The 12,610-nt window shown below is 40.3% G+C and overlaps 1 protein-coding gene across 1 annotated transcript in view; it reads right to left on the bottom strand.

The window, feature by feature from the left end:
• Positions 1-12,610, bottom strand: part of NECAB2 (N-terminal EF-hand calcium binding protein 2) — a 437,799-nt gene that overhangs the window by 48,314 nt on the left and 376,875 nt on the right. The window contains exons 7-8 of the mRNA XM_019505752.1: positions 8,811-8,929; positions 6,115-6,194 (exon numbers count right to left, since the gene is read on the bottom strand). Of these exons, the coding sequence (XP_019361297.1) occupies positions 6,115-6,194; positions 8,811-8,929 (199 nt within the window). The remainder of the gene's footprint in view (positions 1-6,114; positions 6,195-8,810; positions 8,930-12,610) is intronic.

Genomic DNA, 12,610 nt, shown 5'->3' with positions numbered 1-12,610 from the left:
AGATCAGGGGAAAAGGCAGTGGGGACCAGGCAATAGCAGTGGCAGAGGAAGGAATTAACTCTGTCCCTGCCTGGCTGCAGGCAAGCCATGGAGGTGCGGCTGGGGTTGACAAACCCCAGCTGCAGTACCCACGTTTTTCTGGGGGGGGCAGGGAGGGGTGCAGAGACAGGACAGAGGGAGGAATTTGCCTCAGGGGCCATGGCAGGCCAGCATCTGGCTACACCCTGACCCTGCTCCAGCTAGAGAGGGAAGGGGCCAGCCCAGCTCACTGGAGTAGAGATCCACCCAGCCCAGAGAGCATGCCGGGATGCTGGGGGAGACTGATTTAACTTAAAACAGCAAGGGGTCTGGGACAGACATTGCATAAACCAGTTTGACCCAAATCAGTCAAGTATGACTGATTCAATCAGGTTTATTTCAAACCAGTTCAGACATTTTCAAATTGGTTTATATACACTGAATGTCCCTTCTGTTACAGATTTAAACCAGTTTCTGATCACTAAAACCAGTTTATGTGTAATGTCTGTCCCTACCCCTTCAGTTCAAGGGGCTCTGGATCAGGTTTTACAGCACTACCCTCTATCTCCCCACCGCACCACAGATTCACTAAAATAGTCTATTCTTATAAATGTTTTTCTATTTTCTCAAGCAGCCCATTCACAAGCATAATAAGAAAGGCAAGGTGTCGGAGAAATGGACAAGCCAAAGGAAGGAACCCTAGAGGGAAAACTGGCAGGTTAGGAAAACCAAACTCTCACAGGGAATGCAGCTCCTTTACAGACTTTCAAATGTCAAACAAATAAGTTTTTTCTTATTTTAAACTTTTCTTCTTCTAGTCTGCAAGAAAACCATGGGTGTGTTGTGTTGTTAAAGTGACACACTGCTGTTTTTCCTCTCTTGAAAGAAGATGATGGATTTTTCATTTTCAGGCATGAGCATGTGGTGCTACAATCCCACTGGGGAAGCAGGTTTCTCTACAAGCCTGTATTTTCCTACACTGCTTAGCACACAGCATGCAGGAGACTATCTTTTTGTGGCATTTTAATTAGCCATCTCCACTGTAGCCACTGCAAATAAAAAATAAAGACTTGTTTATTTGTGGTTACAAAGAACTCAACCTGTACTCAATATGCTATACTAAAAGAAACCTAGCAGAACTCAATAGCCTGAGAGACTGCCATGGGACCCATGGGACATGCTTCCCATACAGCATGTCACCCCCATGGATATTCTAGAGAACATCAGTGTTTCCCCTTTACAGCAATAACTCTTTGGCTGTAAGGCTGAAAAGGAGACCTTGGAAATTAAATCTTGTACATTACCAGAAAATCATTAAACCAGGGTGTGATAGGCTAAGGAAGGAAGAGTGCTTCAGAACCAAGAATCTCCTCTGAGAATGTTTTGTTTTCAACACTCTTCCATTTACTCATTCAAAAGAGGGCTTGTATATCACATACCTAAAACAACTTCATGTGAGGGCAGTGCCTCTGCTCATGTACCTTGATGTGCATAATTAGGAAAACTCACCAAAAATTGAAGAAAAGAAAAAAATTATAATTTTTAAATTTTTGCAAAAAAGAAAAATCAGATTTTAGTTTGTTGTTTAAAAAAGAGGAACCTTTGAAAGAAAACAGAATTTTCCATGAAAACATAAGCTTTGGAAAAATGTCATTTTTCACTGAACATAACCATAACTTTTACAAATTGACCATTTGTAATTATGAATAGAAGTGGCTGAATACAGAAAAGCAGTGCTTGTCAGATAATTTATATGATGACAAGATGCAGCAATGGAGATCACCTCTGGCACTTGAACTAGCAGCCCCCCTAACCGGTGAAGAATTGGGACTGCTGCCATTGCTAGGGTTTATTAGCTGTCACTGAAAACCTTGTCCAAATGCTATCAGTTGTGCAAGGACTGTAACATAAGCATTCACTGCTACCAAAATCTAATGTGAGGCTATTAACACATTTCCCAGAGGCCAGCAAACAACTCTCAGATGGTACCTAATAAGAATTGTTTTGGTCTGGATGTCACAAATGTTTCAAGAGATCATGACCAACTACAATGCAATTCAGAGAGAGAGAGAATAAAATGGTGACTATATCACAAACTATTCTGGAAAGGATCAGGCTTAGACTTGACTTGGACTACATGGCATAAGGTAACAACTATGAAGAGAAATGCAAACAGCTGTGAAATTCGTATGTATAAGTGTCTTACCTGTATCACAGGATATTACTCTATCATTACAATTGATGAGAATATGTGAGAATATGACTGTTTGGAATAGGTTTGGCTATTAATTTATAGAGACAGAACTTCCTCAGAAATGAAGAGGATGCTTCAGATGATTGCTGGAATGATATGCTGCTGTACACATTTAAATACTGCAATTGCTTATGGGGAATACAGAAGCTAAGACATTTGTGTCTCTTCTTGAAGAGTGTGGCAGGTGTGTATAGCTTGTCAAGGGAGTATAATCTTCTTGACTTATTCTATCACTATATTTATGTTCTCTTTTCCTTCTGCATTTAAACTGAGGTGGAAATTTCCAGTGTTAACCTATTGCTTTTAAAGATCCCTACCCAGCTTTACTGTAGTTCAGTCCAGAAGAAGGGACTTTTGATTAATTCCACCCCTCCTTTCTTCAAAGATCATATGTGGATTTTAGGGTTCCATGACTATTTTAAATTACTATGTTTTTGGTAATAAACATTTTTGCAGTGATGCCAGCTGTTTAAAGATACAATTTTACTGTTCACTCACTAGGTGGAGGAAGGAAACCTAACCGAGGAACTTTTCCTTAAGTGAAAGTTAAATGTCATTTCACTTCATACTTCTAAATATACACTGTTACCAACAATATGGCAGAGGAATATGTTCCTTTACTCCCAATATCAATATTCCAGAACCTACTTTAGAATCCATATTGGCACAGGCAACTGGCAGGGATCTTTTGCTACAGGGACCTTTACCCACCATGGTACAGTGTCCGAGACCCACCTCATCAACTTCTATTCAGGAGCCAGTGTCCCCAACCTGTCTTGGCCTTGGCTAAATTCTCTGTGGACACAAGCTGTTTGAATTTTTGGTTGCTATCTGGCCTTACTGGCTTTTCTCTTGGCTTTCGGTTTAAACATAGCAGTTTTTAGGTTCCTGCAGAAATCTCTTTTAAGATACTCCCATGCACAATTACACTCATTTGTCATAGTGCTAATGAAACTCTCCCGGGTGAACACTCACAGACCTACTACATTTGAAGCACAACATTAGGTTCACTTATTTTTTAGGTTTCCCAAAAGTGAAGAGAGCACAGGCACTGTGTCTTGCTCTGTGTCGAGAGATACCCTTGGACTACAGATGTACAGGCTTCCTGAGAAATGAGACCATAACTGTTATCAGCACTCCCAGATTCACCAACAGATTTAGCATACTCTTTCCCTGAATTCCATCTTGTGCACATTCTGGCTTGCACAAATCTTTCTCAACAGCACAGGGACTATGGAACAAAGGGTTCTGGGCCTCTCTCAATTTAAATTATTCAAATCCAAATCCCCTTGGCTACATCAGAAGACAGAGATAAGCAAACGTTTTTCTCTCTCTCCCCTTAGGTCTGTGTTTCATATTTTATCTTTTTTCTCATGTTTGAATGTGAAAGGGGAACTTTTGGGGCTACCTTGGAATTTTCTTATGTTTTCCCCCAGGGTTGGAGGTCAAATCCTTCTCAGTTTTTAAGTTTGTAATGCTTGCCTTTGCTCTGTAATTTTCAGTATACTTTTTTTAAAATGTAAGTTATGAGGAGGTGCAAAGCCATCACACAGGAGATACAAGGAGGCTAACTGTGTTCTGAAGTTTACTGTCCCTGGAAAACCAGTCAATGCTGAAGAGGCAGACAGATTTCTTAAAAGCCGATTTCCTCTTAAGATTCCCTCATCATAGAGATGTATAGGCAATTAGAGCAAGAGAGGACTAGAGGCACGCCCAAATAGAATTTCTAAAGACACAGGGGCTAAGTTACCAACCAACCTTTGAGAAATAGCTACAGTCTGCAAGGCAAAACTGTACCAGTGGAAACAAGGTAGGTTGAAAAGCATCAAGCATTGATTCCTGGTGCAGATTAAAAAAAGAGAAAAAAATCACATAAGCTTACCAGTAAGGCAGAAGAGACAGAAAGTCAAACTCTGTGTTACAGCCTGGGGTTATCAACAAAGGTCCAAAAACCCCAAGTCAGATGAGAGATTTGTTTGAATTTCCTAGCATGTAAAGTTTAGCTCTTCCCAGAAAAGTTATTAAGAAAAGCATTGCAAAGCTTTATGTTTGTTTTCTTCTCAAGAAACCACAGCAAATCTGCTCATATAACAAATAGAGAGGTGGTTATTTTTTTTTATTTCAGACTCATCTTGTGGTAGGAAATGTCCTTCTGGTATGAATGGCACTTTTTATTCCTAAGAGTTGTGATTATGTTATTTGAATGGTAGCTTTCATTTAGGACACTCAACAGAACATTTTGCAAACTTCCTAACCTGATTCATAGCAATGTAAGGCGTGACACAGGAATAAGTGAGGACCTCTACTGATGGCATGATATTCTCAAAGTTAAGCTGAAATGACGTTCTGATGCATTGTTTCTGTACTGGTTTTGCATTGGGTACAGGCGCACACAATTCAAGATGCTTCAGAGAAACACTGATAAACTGATCTGTTTGGTTTAGCATGCACACAAGTGTTGATGGCAGAGCTATTATACTGGCTCAAAACACCTAATGAAATGTCAAATGATAATAGTAGCTCAAAAATTCTGAAGGCAAATTGAGTAGAAGCTGACAAAAGAATATGGTTTAAATAAGCCAATCTTCTGCCGTAATCAAAACTGCTGTAAAATACACCAGTCAATCACTAGTTTTCTTGGGCCTGAATACCAGAAACAGGGCTAATATCTGATTTCACTTAGAAGCATTGCTGATTATAATGACAGTGGCACACAGAGACACAATAATTAATAAGGGATGCTGAAAGATTGTCCTTAGAAATGATCTTAGATCTGTTTTAAGTAAAGTTTAGTTGGAGTTCACATCTATTCAGGAGACTACTGAGTCAGAAGTGTCGACATCTGGTATGGTACATTTAAGTGACATAGTTGATGGGTTTAAAGTTCACAAAGACCTGATCCTACAAATGCTTACTGCTGTGAGGGTGTACTATCCAGAACAGTATATGGAAATGAATAAATGTAGTGGTGCCTGCTTGAAGGAGTAGGCCTGCATGAGGCAAATTTAAAGCCTTCACTTAAGCAAGCAGAGCTTCTCTTGCAGCAGAACTACAGTAGTTTCTGTGCAGGGGCAGAAGTGAAAGATTCCATTGCAAGGAACCTTAATACTGCAGCATTGTAATGGCAGAAGGAGGCATGGCTGGTTTGGAGAACTTGGTCATCTACCCTTGTTCATCCCTGCTGCATGGGCCCGTAGAGCCTTTTTGTGGATCTAGAGGTCCCAGTGCAATCCAAATGTTGCTATGATGTAGCAGTACACACAGCCCAAAAGACAACAGTGACTTATTTTCATTTCCCCCAAACAACCAAAGACATTGGCCTGGTTTGTACTTACCTAGTTCTGCTGGTACATGCTCTGGAGGTAGAAAGCAGCTGCCACTGCCACCCTGCCAGTGCATATGCTTTTCTATGCACTTCTGGTGGCTCTACAGTAGCAGCTGTACAGGCAGAGCACAAAATGCACTCTAGGAAGGCATCAGCTGCTGAAGGGACCACAAGATCCAGGAGAAGGTGTGGGATCATTTACCTGGCCTTCAGCCAGATGATGGATGGCAGCAGATGACTGCTTTTGTTCAGGAGAGTTGGTGTAACTCCACCAGCAGGAATGGGAAGGAAGAAAGTTTTGATGGTGGCAAGTTTTGCTGATGGAACAGTGTAGATAAGGCCATAGTAAATGAAAAAAAATGATTCCCCAGTTGCCACTTGGTGTTGCTAATGACACGAGGCAAGGAAACTAGTATTACATGTCACAATTTTTAAATGGATGGCAACCCTTTTTCTCAAAATAAAGAATGATTAAACTTAACCTTTCTACTAACAAAAATCATTAAAAAAAAATTACCTTATTCTCCAGTCTTCCAATCAGCTCAGCTAGTCTGTTAATCTGAGCTTCCAGTCCTTCCTCCTTAGTGTCTGAAGACCCTAATGAAAGAAATTAAGTAGAAATACAGTGAAAGAGAAACATCCACATAAAAACACATTTAGGCACATATGCTTATACACAGTTTTGCTGAAGTTTTGGATCATAGATTGCAGAGTACATGATCAAGAGGTTTAAAAACAATTTGATGTATCGTTTTCCCTCAAAAAAGGACCTGATCAATTCCTGCTGAAGGTAACCGAAAGGCATTTAATTTCAATTTGAGTTGGAGTTTGGTGCTGACATTTGAGCCTACATTTAGGAAGCCAGTAGTAATTATTGTTGAAAGGGATATAAAGTATGGGCACTCAGAAACCTATGTCGCGACATGATAACTGTGAAGTAGTTTCTTTGATACTATTTGTTGTGGCTTCTGTCCATAAGCAACTGGACACTATGTTGACAATACACTAATGATTGAACTAGGGCAGTGGTTTGCAACCTGTGATCCACAGACCCTTGAGGTTGGCAGACTATGTCTATGGGGTCCACAAAAGATGACTATGATCAATCAAAAGTATGTGAATACCCACAGTTACAATTCAAAGTGGTTTTCATCTCCATTCAAAATTTCCAAAGGGGTCCATACCTCCATTCAAAATTGTTTAGAGATCCACAAATGAAACAAGGTTGAAAACCACTGATTTAGAAAGTTCCTGAATTAAAAGAATGAGCTGCTTACCCTGAGCTAAAGGTCTCTAGCTGCAGCTGTAAGAAACTTACTATAATCTCCAGAGCAGACACAGGTGGGGACCTGAACACAGTTTTAGGATTCATTTTTGTGTCACTGAGTGCATAAACTACCCCAGGCTGGATGTGAACAGTTGACCTGTCTTCAGTTGCCATTTAGAGTTCCCTTTCAGTCAGGCTATTGCCTCTGTGAATTAGCTTAACTTGTTCATATTTATTACTTACTGTACTTTCCCTTCCTTGTAAATGTATAATAGAGGGTCTCTGTGGTCTCCTGAGCCATGGCTTAGTTTATAGCACAAGCAGAGTTGTCAATGTAATGGAGTAAAGGTATTCATGGAAATTTCAGGTCACAGCCTAGTTGCAACGTTTGGATTTCAAAAATTCCCAAAGTTCTGGGCAGGGGTAGTTGAATCTCTACATATAAGTGCAATGGTCTTATTGGAATGAGTTCCAATTTTGTCTCTTAAAGCAGACCCCTCTCTTAAGGAAAGACAGAGAACTATGGTTCAAAGTTACATTCAGGTTCATGTCACTTTGATCCCTTACATGAGTCCTGGTTCCTTCTTCCCCACCTATATAACAAATACCCAGCTACATGCCAGATGGGTTTTCCCTAGGTCAACAACCACATTTCACTCCTTATACAAACTGTTACTCTACCTAGCAGGCAAATGCTACACATCTTCATCAGACTGGTAATGGCAGATAACAGATGGGAGCACCTCTTGGCAGTCTGCCTGACCATCAAGTAGCTTTGCACTTAGAGAAGAGCAGAAGCAGTGGAGGATGAAGAGAAGACCCGCTAGTGAGGCTAAGATTTCTTCTCAATGACAAAAGTCAGCTTGTGGCTGAGAAACAATTTTTGTCATAATCGGCAGGGCACTAGTTAGCATTGTGCTAATGCTGTTGGACATTTAGGTATAAGAGTTCAGGTATCAGCCCTGACAGCTTGGTGAGTGCTTTGAAGTGAGTGTCTCATCAGGAAGGTCATTCCTGTGACAGGCTGTGTGGCTTTGTTGCTATGTGTTTGAGAAGGAGGCTCTAGAGACAGCTTCCTGGAGACCTATAATAAAATCCTGCCACTAATCAGAAAGAAAAATAGGGACGTCTCTTTGTTTCTGATTATACGAGCATATGGCCTTCTTTCCAAATAGCACTCTCCAGGAAAATCTCTCCCACTTTAGGGAGCTGCTTTGTAATTTTCTTACAGGGACTGCATAATTTTCTACATAAAGCAACAGATTGGTAATCAGGGCATTGTCTGCTTGAGCTCCAAGGGAGAAGGAGATAAAATGTTATGTCACTTTGAATGTCTGTGACATCTTATGACAAGACATCCCAGCACGTGTGCATATCAAAAATGCATCCTTGCTTTCCTTCAGGGGTATAGGTTGTAGCCGTGCTGGTCTAAGGATATAGGCAGATGAGGTTCTTTGAGTAAATCTGATATCTTTTATCAGACCAACTAAAATAGTTGGAAAAATTCTTCTTTGCAAGCTTTTGTCCTTGCTTTGCTGGCATTCATCTCTGAGGTCCATCTAGCCAAGATATCCATGAGTGAGACCTTATAATTAGAAACTGTGGGTGGAATAGGGATGGGACCATTCACCATGTCTCAGAATAATATTTTTTCAAGCTCTTTTGCCAACCGACATGGCAAGTATGATAATGACTGAAAGCATCAGGGAAACTGATGTGCAACACCCCATTACAGAACGCTATAAGGAAGTACAGCAGCTAGAGATGGACTCAAGCAGTTATGTTTTCATACTACTTTACCCAAAACTTTAAAATCTGAATGTATAGCTGTAGCATTAAGGGCTAACATTCAAATTCATATATAAACTTTCCCAGATATCTGGAGTAGAATTAGAAAGTCTCATAATACAATAGCAAAATCACACTGAAAACTTAAACACACTCACCAGTCTGGAAGCTTTTCCTGTGCTCCTTGGTCATAATTCTGTTATTAGGGGAGTAATTAGGCACAGGGTTGTCATACCAAGTATCCATTATACCATGGCTAGATTTACTGTGGTAGTGCCTGCAATGAAAGAACATACAGATACTTAAAGAGATCTGGAAGAAACTGACTCTAGATAATCTCTGTTGACTTTGTCTATTCACAAATAACATGCTCCATGCTCTTTACCATGTCACTCCCCCCTGAAGGATGGTAGAATACCACCTCAGTAAAAACAACCTCCTGTTTCCTGACTAGAAAACAATTTGTTATCAACTGGGAAGACAATTTTCTATAAATGGCTCTGTTTTATGTCCTAATTTAGTTACCCCAGACATAATCCTAGTTACAAAAAATTAGTAGCATTTGTTCTGCAACCTTTTCCTGGGAAGTTAGGTGCCCATGATAACAATTTCCAGTATTGTATAGTTCTTTGATATAATTAATTATATTTTTTGATATCATTAAAGTGACCACTAGCCATTTCCAGATCTGATCACATGACTTTTCAGCAAACTCAGAACATCATTACAACAGAATCTCTTTCACCATCCATTCCATTTTTACGCAATGTTATCTCTTGCAATCTAACACATCATTAATGTTCAGTGCTACTCCACTACCTTTCTCTTGATTTCTTCCTCTCTGAATACCTATAAGTCATGACTGATGTTCCACCACATTTCTGAACCCATAGTCCTATAGCTGAGTTGCTCAGGCTCTTTGCACAGAGCCTGAGCAACAAACCCTCTACCCTGAAAGCTCTTGTTATAGAACTCTTGTGCCCTTCTGAGAAAATAAGCTGAAAATCATCAGCCTCCAAATGACTCTCTCCTTTATTCTGCAGGCAAAAGTCAAAGAAGAGAGATGGATTTTATACTATAGCCAGAAGTTCCATGAATGGGAGATGCACTGGACACAGCAGTGATTTGGAAGAATTCTTCTTGCTCTGCACCACAATCATGGTGCCCTACAGACTTGGATTTTCCTTCTAGCCCTGCAGAATGGACCCCTGGTCTGGCTGGTTGATAATGCTTGATAAACAATAGTACACTAGCTGTGATGATGCAGAAATGAGCATTTATAACATCTGTACAGATGCACCCTTTGGAAAAAAAAGCAGTTAATCTGCACAAAGAAAATGTATATTCCTTCATATTAGATGGACTTGTGGGAAGGTTAGTTGAAGTCAGGTGATTTTCATGAAACATTTAAAATAGTAATAAAAGTCATATGTGAGATGGGAAAATTCTTAGCTAGGTATACGGAGAATGCACAGCAGATTCATAATTCATTTTTCAACTTCAAATATTTATTAAAGTTAATGAACCCAGTTCACTTAATTGTGTTCTTGTTATTGCCCCAAAACATGCAGCAGAATAATTATTTGTGACATGAGTGTAAATCAAATGTTAACTTAACCCTGTGGTTGGTTACTTACCAAAGTTATGTGAAATTATATTTGATCCCAGACTGGAAAACTAATACACACATATACAGCAGCTATCAACAGATTGCACTGACATTGACTTTTGAGCAATAATAAATATTCATGGTAAGAACTTCTTCACAAATTCTACTCAGTTTTTGGATTTATAAGGGCCAGGTTCAAAGCCTGCCTCTCTAAAAGAATAGTCTGCAGAAGAAATCTGTACTTCTGGGGGAACTACAGTGTTCTGGTCACTGGACTTGACTTGCTTTGGACAAGTCACTTAATTTGCTCGTGGCTTTGTTACAAACTGTGGAGAATAACATTTTCTTCCTCCAAACTCCTGGTCTATTTTCTCTGTTTAGACTAAAAGCTTACCCAGACAGGAATTGTCTGCTTACTTCCTAATCCAAAGAGCTAAACTCTGTTGGACTTTTAGGTACAAGTGTAATACAAACAATAATCTGACATTAGTATTTGAGCAAGCAACAGAAGGCCTTCAAGGATGACCAAGGGAATGGACAGACTGTTTTACAAGAGGAGATTAAAAGGGCACGACCGGTTTCTCACAACAAATTGAAGGCTGGGAGAGGACATGATTACTAATTTGTAAATGGATCAGGTGAGAAAATATCAGAAAAAAGAGCTATTTAGGCTAAAGGGTTATACTGGCACAGGACCAAATGGTCATAAACTGGCCATGAATCATTTTAGACTAGAAATTAAAGGAATGAGATTCCAGAATAGCCTTCCAACAAGAGTAGTAGGGACAAGCAACCCAACTGGCTTCAAGATGAAGATTGATACATTAATGAAAGATTAGATTATTTTGTTGCTTATAATTTCTAGCCTTGTTGATTCATGAGGCCCCTTCCAGCCCTGCATTGCCTTGTTCAGGACCATTTGTCTGTAATCCTGGCATAAAAATAATAATATAGTTGGCCAAAAATATTATGTTTTCTCATTTTGTGGAAAAAGTGGACCCGGTTATAAGCACTTGAAACAGGAGCCAAGATATTAACACCAGCCCCTAGTTTACATAGTGTAGTAGTGTAATCTCATCTTAAGGGTGGGTGGTAAACATGAATCAGGCTCCATCACTGATTCAAGTGAGAATTAACGCTTGCTGCTTTGAACCTACTCAGTGGTTTCTAAATGATTATCTGTCACATGAAATATGTTGAGAATTAGTATTACCCACAGAGATACTTTCAAGCAAATCACTTCCTTTTAATGTGTGCTCTTCCACTGAACACCAACACTAAATGGCATCATGGGTGAGGGAGAAGTAGGGTTTCATGACCAATTTAGGATTCAGCTGGTTAGCAGAATTTTTACATAGCTATTACTGGTCCCAGCATATGCTGCAGCCTTTAAACCGGTCTCCTATTGATGGAGCAGCATGTGTATATCTGAAGACAGAGCTAGTCTATGGCATATGCCAGCACATAGCATTTCTTATTTATGCAAGTGCATGCACGCACACACGTGTAGTTCATTTCTAGGGCTGTTTCCATTGTGTTTGTTATGGCACAACACAAACTCTTAAGTCCCTCTGCCCCTCTGATTGACCAACTGTAAATATACTGTGGAAAAGCTCTTAAGCAAACCACACCCAATCCTCCTGTGAATTCTGTCAAAGGGCTGGAAGGATTTGGATCAAAGGAAATGTACAAATTGTTAGCTCTACAACATTTCCAGACTCTCATACCCCCTGCACAGAGCTTGCTCAGAGAACTGGGCCACCTGAACCTAGGCAGCTGGGAGATTTGATCACATCTGAGGACAGAACATATATAACTATAAATCACTTATTCTCTATTTGTTTGATAAAACAAACAACTATTAAGTCCTTTTGTGACTGAAAGTATGAATGAGGCAAGCTGTAAGTGACACCAGGACCAAGGTTTCTATGATCCCTTTCACACAAAGCATAACTCTGTACTCTCCATACTGCTATAGCTTCTCTGGACCACCCATCTGGGTGCGTCCACACATGCAAGCACATGCGCTTGCAGCAGCTCAAATAGAAGTGGTGCAAATTTGAGCCAAGGCTTTTTGCCTCAGTGCACGTGTTCGGACATGCACTTTGTTGTGGAGCAAATTGTGCCACTTGGGGCAAAATAATCCTGCCTGGCTCCTCCTGGATCTTCAACCAGGGTGAGCTAGGGCCTGGGGCCAGCACCTGTCCTGTCCCCAGCTGTATAAAAAGCTGCCCTGGCAAGTAGCTCAGGGCTACTAGTTCTCAGGAGCTTCTGGGGCCCAGCCAACTGGTACCTGGGGATATTACCCCTTGTGCCAGCTGGACTGCAGAAGCAGCCCTGAGCATTCCC

The sequence above is a fragment of the Gavialis gangeticus genome, unplaced genomic scaffold (genome assembly GCF_001723915.1).
Source record: "Gavialis gangeticus isolate Ggan-Ray unplaced genomic scaffold, GavGan_comp1, whole genome shotgun sequence".
NCBI classification, from domain to species: Eukaryota; Metazoa; Chordata; order Crocodylia; family Gavialidae; genus Gavialis; species Gavialis gangeticus.
This window is presented reverse-complemented; position numbering and strand designations above follow the sequence as displayed.